Source organism: Dromaius novaehollandiae, chromosome 9, assembly GCF_036370855.1.
Source record: "Dromaius novaehollandiae isolate bDroNov1 chromosome 9, bDroNov1.hap1, whole genome shotgun sequence".
In the NCBI taxonomy this organism is placed as follows: Eukaryota; Metazoa; Chordata; class Aves; order Casuariiformes; family Dromaiidae; genus Dromaius; species Dromaius novaehollandiae.
In genome coordinates this window covers 20,520,866-20,540,663 of record NC_088106.1, presented here as the reverse complement: position 1 = coordinate 20,540,663, position 19,798 = coordinate 20,520,866, and the positions used below count along the sequence as shown (strand labels likewise).

The 19,798-nt window shown below is 35.4% G+C and overlaps 1 protein-coding gene across 2 annotated transcripts in view; it reads left to right on the top strand.

The window, feature by feature from the left end:
- RHBDD1 (rhomboid domain containing 1) overlaps positions 1–19,798 on the top strand; it is a 52,285-nt gene that overhangs the window by 9,303 nt on the left and 23,184 nt on the right. Inside the window, exons 3-6 of one of the 2 annotated variants that reach the window (XM_026109735.2) lie at positions 342–474; positions 11,438–11,526; positions 13,400–13,450; positions 18,243–18,362. In XM_026109735.2, the coding sequence (XP_025965520.1) occupies positions 342–474; positions 11,438–11,526; positions 13,400–13,450; positions 18,243–18,362 (393 nt within the window). The remainder of the gene's footprint in view (positions 1–341; positions 475–11,437; positions 11,527–13,399; positions 13,451–18,242; positions 18,363–19,798) is intronic. The other variant, XM_026109736.2, reaches the window with a different exon arrangement.

The following is a 19,798-nucleotide window of genomic DNA, read 5'->3' as shown; positions in this document are numbered from 1 at the left end:
GTTAATAATTTTGCGCATTAGTACAACTAGAATTCCCATTTTAAAATTGTTTGTATCGTTTTGAATACCTCAATAGCTACAATGAATGGATATATGAAAAAGTAACTTAGAATTGGCTGTGCTCTACAAACATACGAGTTGTAATGTGTTTTTAAAAAGGCACTGAAAAGTATCACTGAAAAAAGCAGCTTAGGACTGTTGTTCTGGCATGTAACAGTATGCTTCCTGGTGTTGTGAAACTGCATGGTTCTCCAGTTTTAGTTGTTTTTGAAGTCATTCACATTTCTTTATGATTTGGGCCCAAGTGCTTCTCTCCTGATGTGATTTGTTCTTGTTTGCAGGTGTCCTGTTTGCTTTGAAAGTTCTTAACAACCATTACAATCCAGGAAGATTCAGCAGTGTCCTTGGAATGCAGATATCCAGTAAATATGTTTGTTGGGTGGAGTTGGTGGCAATTCATTTAATTTCCCCAGGGTAAGTGCATTTAATGCTTCAAAGTTGGCAGAAGAGATCTGGGTTATCTGAAGTTGTTTGAAAACTTATTATGGGGTGTGAGTAGTACCTGGCTACTATCCAAATTGAGTATTGAGGCTACAATTAAGTGCTGAGGATACAGTTTGCTTTTTTCCCTCAGCATCTTCTGGTTTGACCGTGTTTCAAAATGAAAAAACGGAATGCTGTCCTTGTGAAAGGTAACAAAGGTTGATGGGCAAGAAAAAGGGACATGCACGTTTAGCAAAGCAAGCTAACCTGAGACATACTGTAGCATAAAAGGACTTCATTAGCAAAACAGGATTCCACTGTTTGCTTTGTATTTCTCTCCTAGTCCCAAATGTCCATTTGTTCCAGTCACTCCTCTTATGATAGAACCATTATCCAGTATCCTGCCACTCTTTTGCAGTTTCATTGCCTTGCACTCTTGTTGATTACCTTGTTCAGTTTTTCTGTGGTGCTCAGTTCTGCCAGCACAGTTCATCCCCCCCGCCCCAGCACCGTCAGATTAGTGCCTTCCTTTTCTTTGGCAGCTGATTTTTGGAGTTGCAGTTGCAAATCACTAGTTTGTTGTTATAATATTTTATAACTGTCAGCCGTACTGGAGAATGTATGCGAACTAAAGCCACCAAACTTAGAGAAATAAAGCCACCAAATTTACAAACTACCAAATCACAATTTACAAACACATTTTCCAACTTTTCAGAAAGGTTAAAGAAAAAGAGAGGGAGCGAGACTGAGATACTCGTCATCAAATACTACTGTATGGCAGATGAAACATTTCTTTGGTCAGAAAAAGGAGAAGAGCGTTCAATTATTACCTGTTCTAAACACTATTCATATTGTTTTTATGCCTTACTGCCTGATTGACTGCAGCAAGGAACCCCAAATTAAACGACAGAGAAGAACTTCAGTACTGAAGTACTCTTTGTTCCAAACACAATTTTAAGTGTGAGCTGAGGGGTCTCTTACATGGTATTACTGCAGGTATTAAACCAAAGTTTTCAGTTTTAAATGCATTCTTCTGCAAAACATAAACTGTCATTTTAGCGGCATATGGTTTTTATTTGACAGTGTTTGTTTAATACCGCTGTTCATTTTGATATTAGAGAATAGTGAAAGAACATTATGTCTATAATAAAACCATGCTCATAGCATACCATATCCAATTCATGGGGAAAAACATGAGGTTAGTGATTGTGTGCTGTTGTTTGTTTCAGTTATATTGCTGCAGAAATGTCATTGATGGGGTAAAAATTGTGTAGAAGGTAACGAAATATCATCAATTACCTTTTCACAATTTGCGTGGGAGCTTACATGGTCTGAAGAACCTCTGGACTGTTACATGCTCTCCTGATATTAAGGGCAATTTCACAACACTTAAACAATAAGGTGGATGATGGAAAACAAGGAGTAGTCTCTAGAAATTCATGTCTCTGAACACAGTGTGGTTAATTAGTGACTGCCTCGAAACGAACCATAACAATCGTAGCGCTCAGAGCAATGCTATTAGATGTTCATCTGCCTGCTCAGGGTATGTTGTAGTATTTGAAGTGTCTGATTAAATGGTATTCCTTTGTAGGCCAGGTTGTATAACTTAGCTTTGAATAGATGAGGCGGATAATTGGGGCAGAATCCTGTCCTGTCAGAAGGACGTACATTCAGCTTGGGCCTGCCTTAGAGGATTATTGTATCACAGGATTCTCTGAGAATCCATAAGCAATGAAGCATGCAAAAGTAATACTGAGGCTACTGAAAATTTTATTTGTGTACTAGAAAATTTAGGGTTTTACTGGCGTCATTTAATTTTTTTCTTTCTCATTTATGCTTTTGTTATGGGGAAATTTTAAACTACATTTAAATTCCTTCTACCCTTCACCTTCCATGAAATGAGGAAGTTGGGATGTTGGTCTTTTATAACAATCCTTGGGATGGAATGTTTCTTTGGAACAACAGATGGGAAGAGTTATCTTGCTTCTAATCTCGATGCCTCTTCCAGGCTTGGGCACATGCTATTTAAGTCATCTATCGGGTATGCATGAAGATGCTTTACCTGTGCTTGTTACTAAAGGAAACACTTATCTTCCAGGTTGTTTCTGTATTAACTCAAATTTTTATCAGATTGACAAAGACAACACTGCTGGATTAGAAGCTGTTTTCAAATTGTTTTTCCAGAAAGTTAAGAGTAACAAAGAATAAGAATCATGGGAGAGTGGAAAGCTAAAAATGAAGAAGAGTAGAGGATTCTGTTTTTCCAGTAGTTCAGAAATGTTGAGGTTTGATATTGTGACTGTCCAGAGTTGCTCTCTTTGCAGGTTGTCAGGGGTAGTGAAACTCTTATTCTGGATTTAAAATAATCTTGAGGATATCTAGTATTTCTGTAGCTCACTGCAGCTCTGAAAAGTGGTGCAGGCATTTCTCTAGGCCTCTTCTTTGATCCGTGTTTTGATAGGTTTTAACAGTTATTGGCTTTCAGGTGTGTGATAAAGTTGTACGGATCTGTGAAATATGATATCCATAAAATGTAAAAATCTGTCTCATTTGAGCTGTTTCTGTTTTCTAGATTAGTTCTAGCCTTAGTTTCTGTTCTAAGTTTCTCTTCATAACTGTTTCTAGGTAAGTTATTGTGGTGGTCTGATTCACAGACTCTGATGTGCTGGATCAGAATCAACTTTATTCAAGCAAGCAAGCCCTTTATATAAGCTCTAGCCCGGATCGATACTTTCCCGAAGGTCAAGTTCCCATCATCACTCCTTCTCATCCCGTGCGGCTACTACCTTATCTATATACTGCTATTTATTCCTCCCAAGGCTTTTGGCTCCTTAACTCTATCTTGTCCAATCCCTCGCTGTCTGCCCCTACAAGCTATATTGATTAGTGTTGATTTGAGACAATTCTGTCAAGTTCTGTTAAGTTAAGATGCTTATTAGTGGTCTTTCTTTTTGAAAAAGAGAAGACCCTGCAAACTGAGAACTACTGCAGTTTTCAAAGAACAAGAGCAGAGCAACAGATCTACATTTGGCAGTAGAGATGAAGGTCGCTCATAAGCTGACACTTGGGAATGTGTCATTCAGTTATAACTTATAATGAATCAGCAATGAAAATCAATTTCTGCTGCATTTCACATGGGTTCCAAGAATCCACAGGACCTCAAAATACCTGGAGAGACCATAGTCAAAACAGGCAAACGTCATCAGTAGGAATACTGAGCTTTTCATTAAAAGGTTAATTTTTTTTATATATAGTAGCATATTTTGACAAATCTGGTTCTACATTTTTATTTCCTCCCCACCCCGCCTTCTCAGTCCCAATCCTGGTTCAACTTCTGGTGTGAATACAAATTTTTTTTTATAGTTCTAATACTTAAATACTTATCTCATGAGACCTTTTGTATGCATCTATTTTCATATTTAGTCTGCTTTTTAATTGCTTATTGCTTAATATTTAGAGATATCACTGGGTCATCACTGGTCATCCATGATATTTACTGTTGAACAGTTTTACTGATGAGTTGTCTTGCTGTGTGGATGCTAATAAAATTCATCGACTTTGAATCGGCAAGTCACACTGAGAGAGAGTGAAAGTGTTCTTTCTGCTGTAACATCTTGACTGTTACAGCTGTTGAATCAATGAATTGGCTTATTCTTGCTCGACAAGCACTTCTGTTGCTTTGACTAAAGATTTCCTGACATCCCTTACCTGAAGTACTAGCTTGTTTTTGTAATAATGTCATGGTAATGAAAGCTGTAACAGCAGCGTAATTTGGTTTTGGAGACACTTTAACATGAGATGTCCTTCACATTTCTTGGTTTAGTTGTAGGCCTTCATTGACCTGATGATGAGAATTAAAAAGGAAATCAAAATCATGTACCTTTAAGTCTTAAGCCCCTTGTTTGTTAATTGCAGGTGCTAATCAGTAATTTTAATGTATTGCTGAGAAACCAGTTCTTATCTGGTGGCCCTCACTGCACTAATATTCTTCCTTTTTACGACAACAGAACTTTAATAGCAGTCTTATTACTTAGAAATCATTAGGTCATTGCAATTTATCAAGAGAATATTGTCAAATAAACACTCCTCATTTGATAACAGATTCGCAGAATAAACAAGCAGGGAGATCTTATTACAGTGGCTGGAGCTAGTAAAATGTGCTGAAGAGCTGGCTATTTAGAGCTGGCTGAAGGGATCTTAGAACCGTTTGTGAGTTATTTCTGGAAACTGGAGCAAATCATTCCTGGAATTTTGAAAAGGGCAAGTGATTGTGCCTTTTGGAAAGGAGGGAGGAGCCAATGAACCATGGACCAAATGAGCTGCTTACTACGCGGAAGAATACAGAGAGGAGTAATTGAGGTGTAGTAAGCAACTAAAAGGTATTTGCCAAGAAAGATCAGGGCAAACCAACTCAGTTTCTTCCTGTGACAGTGTAAAAGGCTTTGTGGCTTGGAGAGAAACTACAGATGCCATTTGTCTTGATTTTAGACAGATTTTTAACTTGACATTGTCAAAGTAATCTAGAATAATATGGTACAAGAGGATGGGTTGCATTGCACATGCTCAACAAAGGTTTTTTTAGTGGTTGGCTGTTAACCAGGTACCAGACTTCCAGGTATTGGAAGTCTGATAATCATTGTTGAAGAAATTGTTAATGCTAGGGAACGGGAAGCACTGGGCAGTTTGGAAATAAAAGCAAAAGGCTGCCCCACAAGCTCTATCCCACGCTTTTAAGAGACAGTGCTCTGGGGAATGCCTCTTATGGAACTCTCTTGTGTGATAAATAGTCACGAATAAAAGGGCTAAAGAAAAGAGTCTTTTATTATTCTGTCAGACTTAGCATAAAAAAACCCAAAAACTATGTTCCCCATTTATTACAAAACAACTGGAAATAGGAAACTTGCTAGTAAAAGAAACAATGGTGTTTTCCTGTACAGAGCTGGGTAAAATGGGTTGTATGCCCCCTTCCCATGTGATCACTTAATTTGTTCTAATTTGCATTCAGAGAAGGTGTTCAACACTGTTAAATTAACTACATTGCCTACTTTCCAAGCAAGATTTAATTTTATAGTGAAGGGAGTAAATTGTAGGTGACTACCTGCTTGATTTAATTTGGAAATTAACTGTGTCTGTATAAATAAACACATGAATTTGATCTCATTGTCTCAAAATTCATTGTTTTCAAAATAAACAGTTCTAGATTCTTGCAGTATGTCACTTTGCTATTACTGGTTTGTTTAACAAATGTGTGCTTTCTAGCATAACCTTGGAGTAGAAGATGCATGGAAATAAGATCTTGTCACAAAATTCTGCAGTAAGGGCTTAACTTAAAGACATACTGTCGATGCTAAGTAAGTCAATTTGTGCTGTGATAGAATTACGTGCATATATGATAATATCTATTAGACTTTGGGGTTTACAGTTAGTGAGAAATTATCAAAGTTAAATGATAGGTTTTCTTGTGCTGTTTGCTGTTTCAGGTGACTGACATCTCAGGATTGAAACAACACAGGATGAATTCACTAATTTGAATTGAGTGTAAGGATCTCAGAACAATGTTAATGTAAAAATTAATATAATATTGTAAGAGAGGCCTGTAAGCATCGGGTCAAAATCTCTAATACGTGAAAAGCAAATAACATCCAAATAGTTTTTCCTCTAATGATACCCATTTTCATGAAAACTCCACAGCCAAATGAAAAAGTGTAATTAATTCTGTTCAGAAGATTTTTTTTTAAATAATGTGCGCATCAGCCTGATGGCAAATGTCTTCAGGAAATAGTATTTAGACATATTGCATAATTATCATTAGTATGAAATGAATGGTTGAGACAAACAAGGTCTCTGGGGATATCTACATTTTTAAACAAAAATTAAATGCGATATAATTTGAATTTCTTTTTATCAGGGAGAAAAATAGTTAACATTGATAATGTTCATTGACATTTAGAGAAAAAGTATGTAATTTAAAAAATCAAGAGCTCTGGCTTTATTCCTACTGAAAGTTCAGTTTGTATTGTACAAACTGAAAATTGTACTCTGAACAAAATTACCAATTTTTCTTTATTAGCCCTCAGGAAAAAAAGCAGTAGATTATCATGTTGTTGCAATCAGGAGAACACTTCTTGGTTAGTCAATCTGAAAAATAAGCCAGATTTTCGTATACACAAATATACACTGAAGTTAAGATATTGTTCTCAAGAATAGTGTAAAAAATCTATTTTTGAATCTGTTGATAATGGGTGTTGCTTTATGACTAATATAAAGGTTTTTAATTATATCTGAGGTTATTTTACTGTATATAAATTTAGAAAATCAGTGACCTCCATTTTTTGGATGGGAAAAGAAAGATGAGTGGAATTTGTAATGGAAATGACAGGAGACTTGATAATGTGTTTGAACAAAACTTCACACAAAACTACTTTTGTGCTTTTTGTAAACTATATTTGAGCATTTAGTTCTAGAATTTGCATATAATCCTGCCTTTTGAAAACAACTGTAGTTTTGCCATTAACTTTAATGTTAGCCAGATAAAACTCATACAGCCTGATAGGCAAGAAATCCATTATGCAAATTTTTTTAAAGGCAATCTACTGAAAATTAAAATTCACTGCAAAATGTAGTAAAATGTCAAGAAGATTGACACTGAAATATTTTGGGTGGATTATGGGTTCAAATATATTTAAGTTGTTCGTTCATTGGAAATAGGAGTATCCACTTCAGACTAGGGTATATGGAAGAAGAATGTTAACTGCATGTGTGAAACAGTTTTTTATATAATTTTCTTATATATCAAAATAATGTCAGTCTACATTTTTATATAAAACAGGAAAGATTATAGAGGGTCTGAATTCCCTACTGTATCAGAATGAATGCTTTGTGTAATAACTTCAGAAATACGAACATAGTTACCTATACATAATACACAATTATCAATATATAGACTAATATGCTTTTAAAGATAATCGCTGTATCAAACTCCAGTTCTTCTTTGTAGGGCCTTAGCAGCCCTCTCATTTCCCCTTGCAAAGCAGAGGCAAATGTGGGCCCTGAAGCCAGCAGGGTTGGGGACACCTCTGCCTGTCTCTGATGGAGACCCCCCCCCCAGTTTCTCCAGGCAGTCTGTTCACAGAATGGTTGAGGTTGGAAGGGACCCCTGGAGATCATCTAGTCTAACCCCCCTGCTCAAGCAGGGTCACCTCGAGCGCGTCGCACAGGATCGCATGCAGGCAGGTTTTGATATCTCCAGAGAAGGAGACTCTCTGGGCAACCTGTTCCAGTGCTCTGTCGCCCTCACAGTAAAGAAGCTTTTCCTCAAAAAAATTTTCCTCATTTCCTGTTCGAGGGTTTAATTGTTCTCAGATCTCTCCTTGTAACTTTTGTGCGTTATTCCTTATCCTGTGGACAGTGAATGTGGAGAGTTTATTCGTTCCTGTTTGTGACAGTCTTTTGCATATTTTAAGATAATTATATCCATCGCTGTTTTCTTCAATGGACTAAGACTAATTCCTTCTGTCTTTCCTCGGAAGTCATGGTTTTTAGACTTCCTGTTGTTTTTGTTGCTTTTCTTTTTGTGCCATATGCAAAACCAGGCTCGATTCCCCAGCTGAGACCTGCCGCTGCTGAGTAGGACGAAAGGTTACTTCATATGTCTCCCAGACAATACTCCTGTTTATATATTCCAACTAAAATACATGTCTTGTCTTGTCTTTAGTAGTGTGACATGTTGGTCTCTGCATTATCGTGAGATTCGCTGCGTGCTTCAGACTCCATCCTAAAGCTCTCTTACTCGCCAGTTACTGTCAGCCTGTTTGTGTGGCTGATCACTTCGGTGAGAAGTTCAGAACTTGGTGCTCGTGTTGAGTTGCATCCTGTTTTTCTTCCAAACCATTACTTAGTTCTATCTAGGTTGTTTTAAATTGTAATGCCGTCTCCAGTGACCAACACCTAAACTTCAGCATATCACTGTGCAGTAAGTGTCCTCATTTACCAAGATACTTGGGTAGTCTACTCGTTCCTTTTCCTGGCTACCAATAGGTTGTGTGTTTAGGATGATCCTTAGTTACTTAGGAAGAGAACCTTATCCTTGTAATCTTCATGATTTGGTAATAAGTATATGGCACTGTTTCCAATGTTCTTTGCTTTTCTCATGCCCTTCTGTTGTCAGTATACTTTAAGTACTGCTGTGGCTGAGGTTTTAAACAGCCTTAAGAGAAATCTGGTAGCATATAGGATACAGGATACTCTATACCTATCTTACTCTTACTAACTCTACTGTAGATTTTGCTGCATGGTTATAGTTTAAGTGTAGTTTGTTCAGTTGTTTTGACAAGTCTGAAAATTTTTAATAAAACAATTTTCTTTGTAAAGTTACTTAGTATCTGTATGTGTGTTTTAGATGTTATATTTGGAAAATATCTGTATAAAAATGTTTTCCACACTATATGCAGAGAATACCGAGTGTTACTTAAAAAAAAAAAAAAGCCTTATGTAATCATTTGAGTAAATTAAAATATAACGAACTACAAAATATCAAAATATTGTTGCAAAAAGTGGTATTTAACTTGACTAAAACATTAAACATCTTGCTTATGTAAGGGGAGCTGTCTTTATGTACTCTGCAGAGTACTTTTTTTTTTTGTAATTACAAGTAGCAAGGCATTACTGTTAACCACATTTCAAATCAATTGTATGACAACGTATGGGGAAAATTTGATTGATTTATCAAATATTACACACATTTTGTGCGTGTCAGTGTTATTGTATCAGTGTGACCATATATCTGAATCTTATTTTTTCATTTAGAATACCCTATGTAAACTTTTTAGTTGTTAATTTCTACTCTTTGAGTATAATTTATAATAAAAGAGTGAATAGTGTTTGGGCATCTATTATGCTAAACTATTTGATAGAAATGAAATGGAGATGATCCCTTTGCTGAAGACTTCTTAGAATTGAATGTTTCTGCTTGTTTATATTGTATTAAGTATTGTTTCATTGTGTTACAACCAAAGACCTTGATTTTGCATTTTGTGGAACAGTGTTAGACTCAGATAAATCCGGATGAGCATAAATGTTTTCTAAAATGCTTCCAGGAATATAGATGAATCAATAATCTCATGTTGGTGATTTTTAGAGTAATGCATTTAAAAATACTTAGTATTTTCTGTGTATAGATGTCACATTTTTCAAATTAGGCAAAAATGTATTTTTTGCAACTTTGAATCTGGAATTAGTTCCTTATAGATGGTTTATTTTGCTAACTACTTATTACCTATAAATTTTCACAGCAGCATTTATGCATTGCTCTTAAAAATTGCTGGTGACTTGTGGGAGAGAACTGCAGTTCTGCATAGCAGAATACAAGTACGTGGTTCAGTAGATGGCAAAAGATGGAATTTAGATTTGATATTTAGCTCCCTCTAGTGGCACGTGCGTTTTCTCATGTATTTCTACTGATGATGTCTGTAAGTTGTGTTGACATAAGTACATGTACCATCATTACCATATGTATGTGGCTGTTTTGGATTTCTGACTAGAATGTAAAAAACGTCATGTTTAGGTATGTTTTTGAGTGAGACCTTTATAAAGGTCTAACTTAAAGCTCTTGCTCTAACTAAAGGTCTTCCTTTATAAAGGAAGAAAAACCTCGAGTTATTTGAATTGTTAACAACAGGCAAAAATCCAATAGACTGAGTTATTTATAATCACATATGCTAGGAAATATTTTTTAAAAATGGTATTTTGGCTTCCCTAGGATTATAACTTTTATAACGTCATAATAGAGATAAGCAATTTTAAATACTGTTTGAACCTGGTTAAAATCTGTTTTCACCAAATATTCTTAATTTGAGTGCTGGAAATCAGTTTATGAATCGATCAAGTACCCTGTATTGATGGTAATACCTGGAGCCAACCTCCTCACTCTTATTTACCCTAAATTTATGCTTCCAGGTTGATGATTTCTCAAAAGGCTTTAGGGCCTTTTCATTCTTATACAAATATCTTATACAAAGATATTTTTTAAAGAAGTTGGTATGTTTAGAAAAGAATTTTGATCTAGAGCTTTCACTCATGTTGTGCTTTTAAGTTTTTGAAGGCACTGTCTTACAACAATGTTGCAACAGGTAGATCTGCATTTATGGTTACCTCAAATAAAGTAATTCTAGGATTATATTGATAGTACGCTAGTAAGGTACTATATTTATGCATTCACTTGAAACTGTAAATGGTTCTGGTAGATCCTGCCTAGACATTTCAGTGTAATTTTGTGGATTTAAGTTCTGTAGATTGAAACTAGTTTCCTACTTCAGTAAGATTTTACTTTAAATGCTTTTAGGTGAGCAATAGTCTGTCCTTTAGACAAACATCTGAAATGCTCTCTCCTCACTAGCTTTTAGTTTCTTCAGGATATCTGTTGGATACTTTTCTGTAACTGTGTATACCCAATATTTTTAGGGAAGTTATGGAAAAAGAAAACTTAGCACTTTAGCCCACGTTGTCTTGACCATGTTAAATATTCCTAGGCAGCGTGAAATGGCAAAATTAAATAACTTTCATAAGGAACACTGAAGTAAACTAACTACAAGTTTAACTTTATGGCTCAGACTTTAATGTGGTGGAGCTGCAGTTCTCAGGCACAGCCTAGAGGTGGGTCTGCTTGCTGCTTTTCCTCAAAATGAACATGGTAAAAAAATGCAAAGAGGGTTTTTTAAACTGTAGGTTCAATTTGAACAATTAATGCTTTAAAATTAGAAAGTCTCTATGTCAGAGCAGAAGTTAATGAATCTTTGCATTTCCCTGTGTCTTTGCAGGAAAGTCCTTTCTCTCTGCTTGGTCTCCGTCCAGTAACTCAGGAACTTTCTGGTTTACAACAAAATTTGCACTCCCCTGTCTGGATCCCTACCAAAAAAGCCTTCCTTTCTATCACTCACAGGTTCTTCCTTTCTCCTAGGGCTTCTTTTGCTGGGCATTTGGCGGGGATTCTAGTTGGAATGATGTACACTGTGGGACCTCTGGAAAAGATCATGAAAGCCTGTGCAGGTATATAGTTCGGTTCAATTTGTGAAATCTGTGTAAGCAACACTTTATTTTTAAATTTCAGTCAATCTTGCATACAAAAATTCAGGGTTTTAGGCAATTAAAGATATGTTGTTTGTTAAACAGAATGCAAAAGAAAAACTTAGCTTTTCTTTAATACAGATGATAATCAATAAATGTGTTCTTCAGGTGCACTTGGAGGAATAAATTCTACCATAATTTTTAAATGTGTATTTAAAGTATAAAGTTCAGGTAAAATGTGAATAAAAAATGTAATTTTAAACAGAGTTTAGTGAACCCATGGAAATATGCCAGAACACAGTATGTTTCTATGTTGGTTTTTATTACTTATATCCATTTGAGTGGAAGTTCCTATCTTTTGAAAAAGATTTTGGGATGCTTGAGAAATTGTTATAAGGTTCCCCAACCTTTCCAGTAGTGTATTAATACATTGTTTTATATGGTAAGAAACACACATTCACACACTTTAAAGCTGATACTGAATATTTTTAGGCTAACAATCTGTTTTTAAAAATAGCCCTGCAAACTTTTATATGAACAGTGCCACTAACTTCAGTGTTTTAACTAGGCAGAAGTCTAAGCCCTGTCATATCAGCTGTGCTGGGACTGATTGTCAGAACATGCCCCTTTCCCTTGCCCCTTGTAAATGTTTAAAGGTAGGGCTTTGGATCTTCGACTGTACCTACTGCTTTTACAATAATGCTGAGTTCTTGCCAGATGCTCTTTGTTATTTGAAAGATTCCCAGTAATGAGAAATACGTATGTTTGAATTACTTAATATGTTGGACAGCTTATTCATGACTGTACCATGATACTAACCACAGATACGGTGTTTGTATAGTAAGAAATTATTTGTTCAGATGTGTGCGCTTTTTAGTTTTTCAACTGAAGTTTTATCTCAGCTTTCTGAAACACTGAATTCAGCTTTTGGAAAGTCATCCATTAGGTTGCTAGCTTGGAGGTGTATCCTGCTTGCTCTCAAGCTTGAAGTACATACGCAGTTTGGTGATAAAGCCTCCAAGTCATAGATGTTTTGCAGTTTTAAGTGGAAAAACTCAGACTGAAGCATCAGATTTCCTACCCCGTTTGAGTGAACAGGCATAAAGTCACACCTTAGCTAAACATTATTTCATGCTTCTGTGGCATTAGGGGACTATCTGATGACTATTAGGACAGTCAAGAACTGGAATACGTTGCCTAGGGAGGTTCTGCAGTCTCCATTCTTGAATACTTTCAAGACCTGACTGGATTAAATTATGGGGTCTGATCTCATAGCTGACCATGGTTTGAGCATAGGGTTGGACTAGAGACCTCCTGAGGTCCCTTCTCACACGAGTTTTTCTGTGATTCTATGATGAAACACGTAGTACTGTTAATGCAACATGCTTCAGAGATCCCACAGCTATGAAGGCTTCAGTGCGTGTAAGAACTAGAGGGACGAGTTTTCCAGCACACAAGTCACTTTTTTTTTTTTCCCCTCATGCAGCAGAACAAAAAGAGTATAGTGTTATTCTAGTCTTCAGTTTTCTCAATATACAATCTCACTGAAGAAATTTTTCTTTATATGTTCTGGAGAACATTTTTTAGGTTGGTTTTGCATTTTTCTACTCTACATGGATATATTGTTTTATCACTGCATGCTAATACAAAGTCTGGAACCAAATACAAGCTTGCCAATGTTATATTCACTCACCCATGCAAAAAAAAAGTTTATGGATACCCATGGTTTCATATTTGTATCATAAGAAACAAAGACTCTGAAAGAAACAATACCTTAAAATTGATTTTCTCTTTTTAAATGGACAATGTGATTATTTTATTCTAATAGTACATGCATCGTTCTTCTCATGTTTAGGTGGCTTTTCTTCATTCACTAATCCTGCCCGGCAAAGGGACTACTACTCACGTAAGTTCTCTCACCCAGTTAGCTAAAAGCTTATTTCAGCTTTAAAAAACATTGAGACCATTTTTACTGATGATGGTAGTTGACTTATGGAAGAGCTAGTTAACTGGAAAATCATATAATATACATAGCATTCTGCATGTATGTATGCTTGCTAACTTTGTACTACTTCTCTGGCCTTGTCTCACCTTGCCTTTTTTGGGAACTGTGAGGGTGTATTTTGTACAAGAGGCTTTACCCTCAAATGAAGGTCATGACTTCATAAAATGCTACCTAGGGAAATACCATCCCTTTTGCAAAGGGTACAACAGGGGGAAAGTTGTGGCTATAAGAAGCAGCCTGTAGAACCTTGGTAGATCTGCCCTGCTCTGGCAAATTTTATCTGTTCCATTCTAAGATATCTTTTCCCCTCTGACAAAGGAACTTCTTTTGAACACTTTTTCTAAATCAAGTAATTCCCTTGAGACAAATGCATGCAAAAAGCAAACTCCTTACCATAATAAATTTAGGCTATCTTCACTGTGTATAAAATGGAGAGTTAGTTGGAATACTAGGACACTTTGAACATAGCATGTTTGATTTACTTCTCATGCAGAACATTGAGTTATATCTGGAGTGTACGATAACAGGTGGAAATCTTGTCTGGGAGGAAGAGAAGAGGAGCCAGCCATGAGGTGGGCTGTTTGTTGGATCAAATCAAAGGGTCATGTAGCCTGGTATATCCAGTCTCCTTCAGTGATCTATACTCTTTGCCAGGCATCTGCTGTGTAACAGGATAAATATACAGAAATGACTTCCTTGAATAGTTTCTAGAGTGCAGTGGCTTGTGGCTTAAAGATTCTCTCAGCAGAAAGTTTTAAGGGGAAGTTTTGTCTTTAATAGCCCATGATGGATTCTTCTTCCTTAAATATGTCAAATGCTTTTTGAATCGGTATAAACTTTTTAACACCTACAACATCCCAGGAGAAGAACTTCAGTTTACTTTCAGGTGAAGAATGTGTTGTTTTTGTTTGTATTGAACTTGTCAGCTACTAGTTTCATTCGATGCACATTAATACTTCTCTGGGAAGGGAAACTGAGCAATCATTCTTTAGGCATCTTCACCATATTCTTCATGGTTTTACAGATTTCTGTCATATCCTCCCAGTAGTTATCGTTTCCCTTTGGCTGAAAAGTTGTCAGTATAATTCCTTCTATGAAAACGATTTCATGCTTTTGATCATTCTTACCGTTCTTCTCTGATGTTCAGCCATGCAGGCTTTCTTTTTTTCTTTCTTTTTTTCTTTTGTAGTCTTTGGTAAGTGAGATGCGCTAGCGCTCTGATCCACAGTGAGCCAAGTTTAGTGCCTGTTTTGTCTTCCAGGGTTTATCCTCAATTCTATTATTACTTTTAACAATTCCCCTAAGTGGGAATATGTGCCCAGAGTACTGGGTATTTTTCAAACATTTGTCTGGTAATTCCTAACTGAGAGATTTTAACCTACTTTCCTTACAAATAGCACCTAAGATTGTTGTAACTAAAGTGTATTTGCCAGGATTTCAATTACTCCAATTCTCAAATTAAAACTGGAGATCTAAAGGCCAGTAAAGAAATAAAACAAGAAAGACGCCTGTTTCTGTGACTGACCAATACAGTTATTGGTCAGTCCACCAGGGCCTGGGTATACTGTTTGCATCACACTGTTTTCTGCCTTCATAAAGACCAAATCTTCCTCCAGTGTTCTAACACAGCAGGACACATGGAAACCCTACATACTTATATCAGAAAAGGCAATTTAATGGCAAGTGAAGATAAGAATTTACACTTGAAATTCAGACTCCGTAATCTGTTGCAGCCAATGTACAAACATCAGCTACTCAGAGCTTGGGTGGGTGTAAAAGACAACCTTTGTGTGATAGAAACGGATTCTGAATGTCCCTTTACTCTTTGTATTCCAGCTCTTCCTAACTGGGAAAAAGGGAGGAGTTCAGTGTAATATATCTAAGATGATAGGGAGCTACTTAGCACCTGAGAAAAAGCTTCAGTACATTCTGGCAGCAAGGAAATCTGTCTTTTGTTGCTGTCTTGGGCAGCCTCTAAAGTAGGTATGGTGTTGCATTGAGTTGGCGTGGACAGAAGAGAGCTAAAGGAGCAGGGCTAACCTAAATTATCCTGTCTGCCATGTTTTGCTTTAGATGTAGCTATGTATGTCTTGTAGTAAATTCATGTCTCTAAAATGACTGATAACTGTAATTTAAAGTATATGTATGTTTCGATATGTTTGTTCTCTGTGTACATGCTTTGCATTTGTCTTTCATACTATTCACAGAAGTCTTTCTGGAAGATTTAACGTTTGTGTATGATATAGTAATAAATATGACCGTCTGTGAATTAAGAAAATTCTGTAGTGTCATAGGCTAATGATGCATATATAGTACCTACTTACCTTGATTAATTTTTGATTTTCTGATATTGCTGATTTGTTACTATTGCCTTTAAATAAAAAAAAAAAAAATAGAGGAAATGATCACTGGAATGGCATTTTCAAAACAGTATAATGAAAAAGCTTAAGAAGAAAAAAATTATTTTAAGCCTAATCTAAGACATTTAATATTTAGTAACTGATTCAGGTTTTATCTGTATGCAGTCCACAGGGAAAAAAGGTAGTAGAGCTGCTGTACTACTAGAACTATTACTGTTTTGATTAATAGAAACGCCTTGAATGTGTTTATTACCAAACTGTTTCTCATTGCAAAATAAAACATTAAGGCTTTGTGGAGTGTTAGTTTATCAGCAGTTACAACTTGATGACAGCATAAAACATCAAAATTACAAAAACGTACAGTAATGAAAAAATTTAAAATACGACATACTTTTCCTTTCATCAGGCAATTTTATGCTTTTAGTGTGAGAATTTTTATAGTCTTCCTGCATGCAGTTTGGAAGCCTGATAAATTTATTTTCTGGATATAAATATAGAGCAGAGAAAACATTCATTAAGATTAACTAATTTAGATGGGAATGAGGGGGATATATAAAGATTGCATCTAAAGTCTGTATCAACTAATCAGTATGATGCAGTTGACTTTTTTTTTTTTTCAGAACTACATTGCTTAAATACAGCTGGCATGACTTAAAGGCTTTTAAAGCTTGTTAAAAATATGGCCATAATTCATATGGATTAAAAAAAAATTCCTTTTCTAACTAGAGGACTTGCAGGTTACTTGATAAATGGCAGAATTTAAGATTACTGAATAGTACAAAATATTCATTGCAGTTGTATAAAAAAAGAAACCAACTGATGTTGGGAGAAATTTGTAAAGTCTATTCCTAAAAGGAAAAATTTGCAAAAGAACAGAATTATGTTATCTTCCTGTATATGTTCAAATCATTATATATGTGTTGTTTGATGTCAAAAGATAAAATAATTTGTTTAAAAGACTACCTGTTTCCAACGCAGTAATGTTGTATTTCTTAAGGCCATGATGTAGATATGAGACCTGCATATACAGGCACTCTGTTCAATTTTTCCTGCTTTTTCTGTTATTGGATGTTTTCTATTTAACCTGCTTTCTTTCCTTCTTTTTCTCTTTTTTTTTATTTTTTAGAAATCGATTGTATGTTCTTTGAAATCTGGGCTTGTTACTAATCACAAAATTCATAGGACGATTCCACATGGAACCCATATAATTAGTGAGTTAGTACAAGGCTATCACTGATGCTTGGACATGCTGAAGATGAAAGGAAAGAGCATGCTGAATTTGTTTCATACAGAAATATTTTCATTTTTTTCTTTCGTTTTGAAAAAAACCCTTTTTTTAATTGATCAGGGGAAGGTAACCATGTTTCTGAACTTCTGTTCTTCAAAATCCTATGTTCAGCTGGCTAGAATAAAACTTAAAATATCAACCAAAGCATTATATTTGGAAGATGCAAAATTGGAATAGAAAAATGGAACTCTTCCCTCTTAGTTTTTCTTATTTTAGCTTTTCTGCATTCAAGCAAGATGAGATTGTATTAGAAGGAAGAGACTTTTACTGACTCAATTCTCTAGCCAAATTATTTTATTTTCTTTTAAATCTCATGTGTTTGGGTGGATGATAGCTTGTTCATGCCTGTTTTTGAGAAACTTTTGAAATGGTAGAAGTGCCTGGTTGTCAGCAGTGCAGGCAACAAATGATGGCTGTGATATTAGATGCGATCTACGGTGTGTTTTTTCCAGAGCAGATGTAGCTGTTTGATAGCACAATACTAGCTGTATATATTGGTGCAAAAAATTTGCAGAAATGTTTAGCCATGTGTTTTGTAGATCCAAACACTACTTGGAGCCAGGATGACACTGGTAGATACCATTGATGGACACTGGGGTGAAATGAGACATGGGTGGGGAAAAAAGCCTGAAACTTGCCTATTTTGCTGCTACTGTTCTCGTGACATTAATGAGACCTGCTAATATTCACAGTTAAAAGGAGATGATGAAAATTCTGCCTTTCAGTTTCAGTGTGAAACTTTTCAATAATGGCAATTCTAAAGCACTTATTTAGAAATGATGATAAAAGACCCAGGTGTTTGATCAATCTTTCTGTTGTGTATCTCTCTCCTTTTACCGTAGTCTCGTTTTGTAAATTAGAAAATTGTCATATATATTTTGATTCACAGCATATATCCTAAAAATAACGGAACTTCTAATCATTCATTTCCTTCCAAAATTAGAATAAAATAATTCGTGAAAGAAAACTAGTATGAAAATAATGTCTCATTTTGCTGTCTCCCAGTGAGTAGTTTATTTTCTTCTTTTTTTTGTTCATTTTACAGAGCATTATAGTCATCCAGGTTATCAGTACAGCACACCAAGGAACTATGATGCTTATACAGGTGGACTTACTGAAGAGGAACAGCTTGAAAGGGCAGTGCTAAACAGTCTTAATGAAAGAGGTAGTAATCCTATAGTATCCTATATTTTAAGTTGTGATTAATACTGAGAAGGAAGTTAAAAAGAAAAAAGATACATTGTTCATTATTTGTTTCCAGTATTTTGAAAATCTTCTCTTCAGGAACAGAATTGAAGAAAATTTCCTGGTACAATTTTCAGAGAATGCAATGTGAGGACGTAGTATTGTTCTCTTTGTGTAAAATGCATTTATTTATAATTTACTGTTTGATTACATTGTTACTACTACAGTGAAATGCTTTTATAATGAAAAACCTAAGTAAATTAAGCTGCTGTGCCAAAACGTCATATAGTACTGTAAACAGTAGTATGAAGCAGTATAATAGAAAAACTGATATGTTTCCAATATTTAAGCCATCTCTGTATGCCTGTTTTTGGTTTTTATACATATTTAATTGAGGAGCAATGTACTGGCTTCTTACTCTTCACATGGTCCTTTTCCACCTTAGACAAAGCTTATACTCTAGATTTTAGCTGAAAGATCTTAAAAAAAAAAAAAAAAAAAAAAAGCTAAGAACTAAAAATTACTGGGTTTGACCAAAATTTGTTAGTTGGTTTAAAATACACTCATTGGGATATATTTTATCTTTTTGTAGTGCAAGTGCAGTCAAAAGGGGGAAAAATACTTTATAGAAAATGTTTCTCAGATTCTGAAAAGTTAAAGAACTGAGGGAAAATCTGTTAGGACTTAACAGCACGTTATTAGAGCACCACGACGTCACACAAAGCTATATTTTTTTATATTTATATGATTAAAAAAGGGCAAAATTTAACACAGTATACGTTTTCTGGGTATCAAGGCTGAAAAGAATAAATAATATTTGATACAAAAAAATCAATCTCTTGCATGCCAATATGGATTCTACTGGGAATTCAGCCAAAGGCCTCCTTAACAAGTTTGAGAGGTTTCTTTTCAATTTGTCGAAGCTATAACATTTAATCTTAATAAAAATAACAACTTGACTAGATACTTACAATGTCACATTCCTTCTTTTTCATTATCTTGTGATGTTTAAATTCCTGAGTGCAAGGAAGCATTCATCAGGGAGAAGAGATTCAAATGCCCCTACTCATAACTGCAACTCTTTCACATTCAATGCACCATTCATAAATCTCTGCTCAGAAAATTAATTTGCACCACTATTTTTGGCTGTCAGAGACATATCAGGCAAAATATGAAAACGAGTATCTTGACAGATCATTGCTGCTTCCACTTTCTGGTTTTTGTAACAAAGAACATGTCATCTTAACTGGAAGATATTTCAAAAAGGCGGTGGTTGAAACAATGATACTGTCATAGGGAAAAGTTTTACTGGTTTGTTGAGAAATTGACTGATGTGTTTTTAAAGTAAATACAGCTTTTTGCTTTAAGTTTGTTTCATCTATTGTTGAATGTCATCTGGGAGGGAAAAAAAGGAGA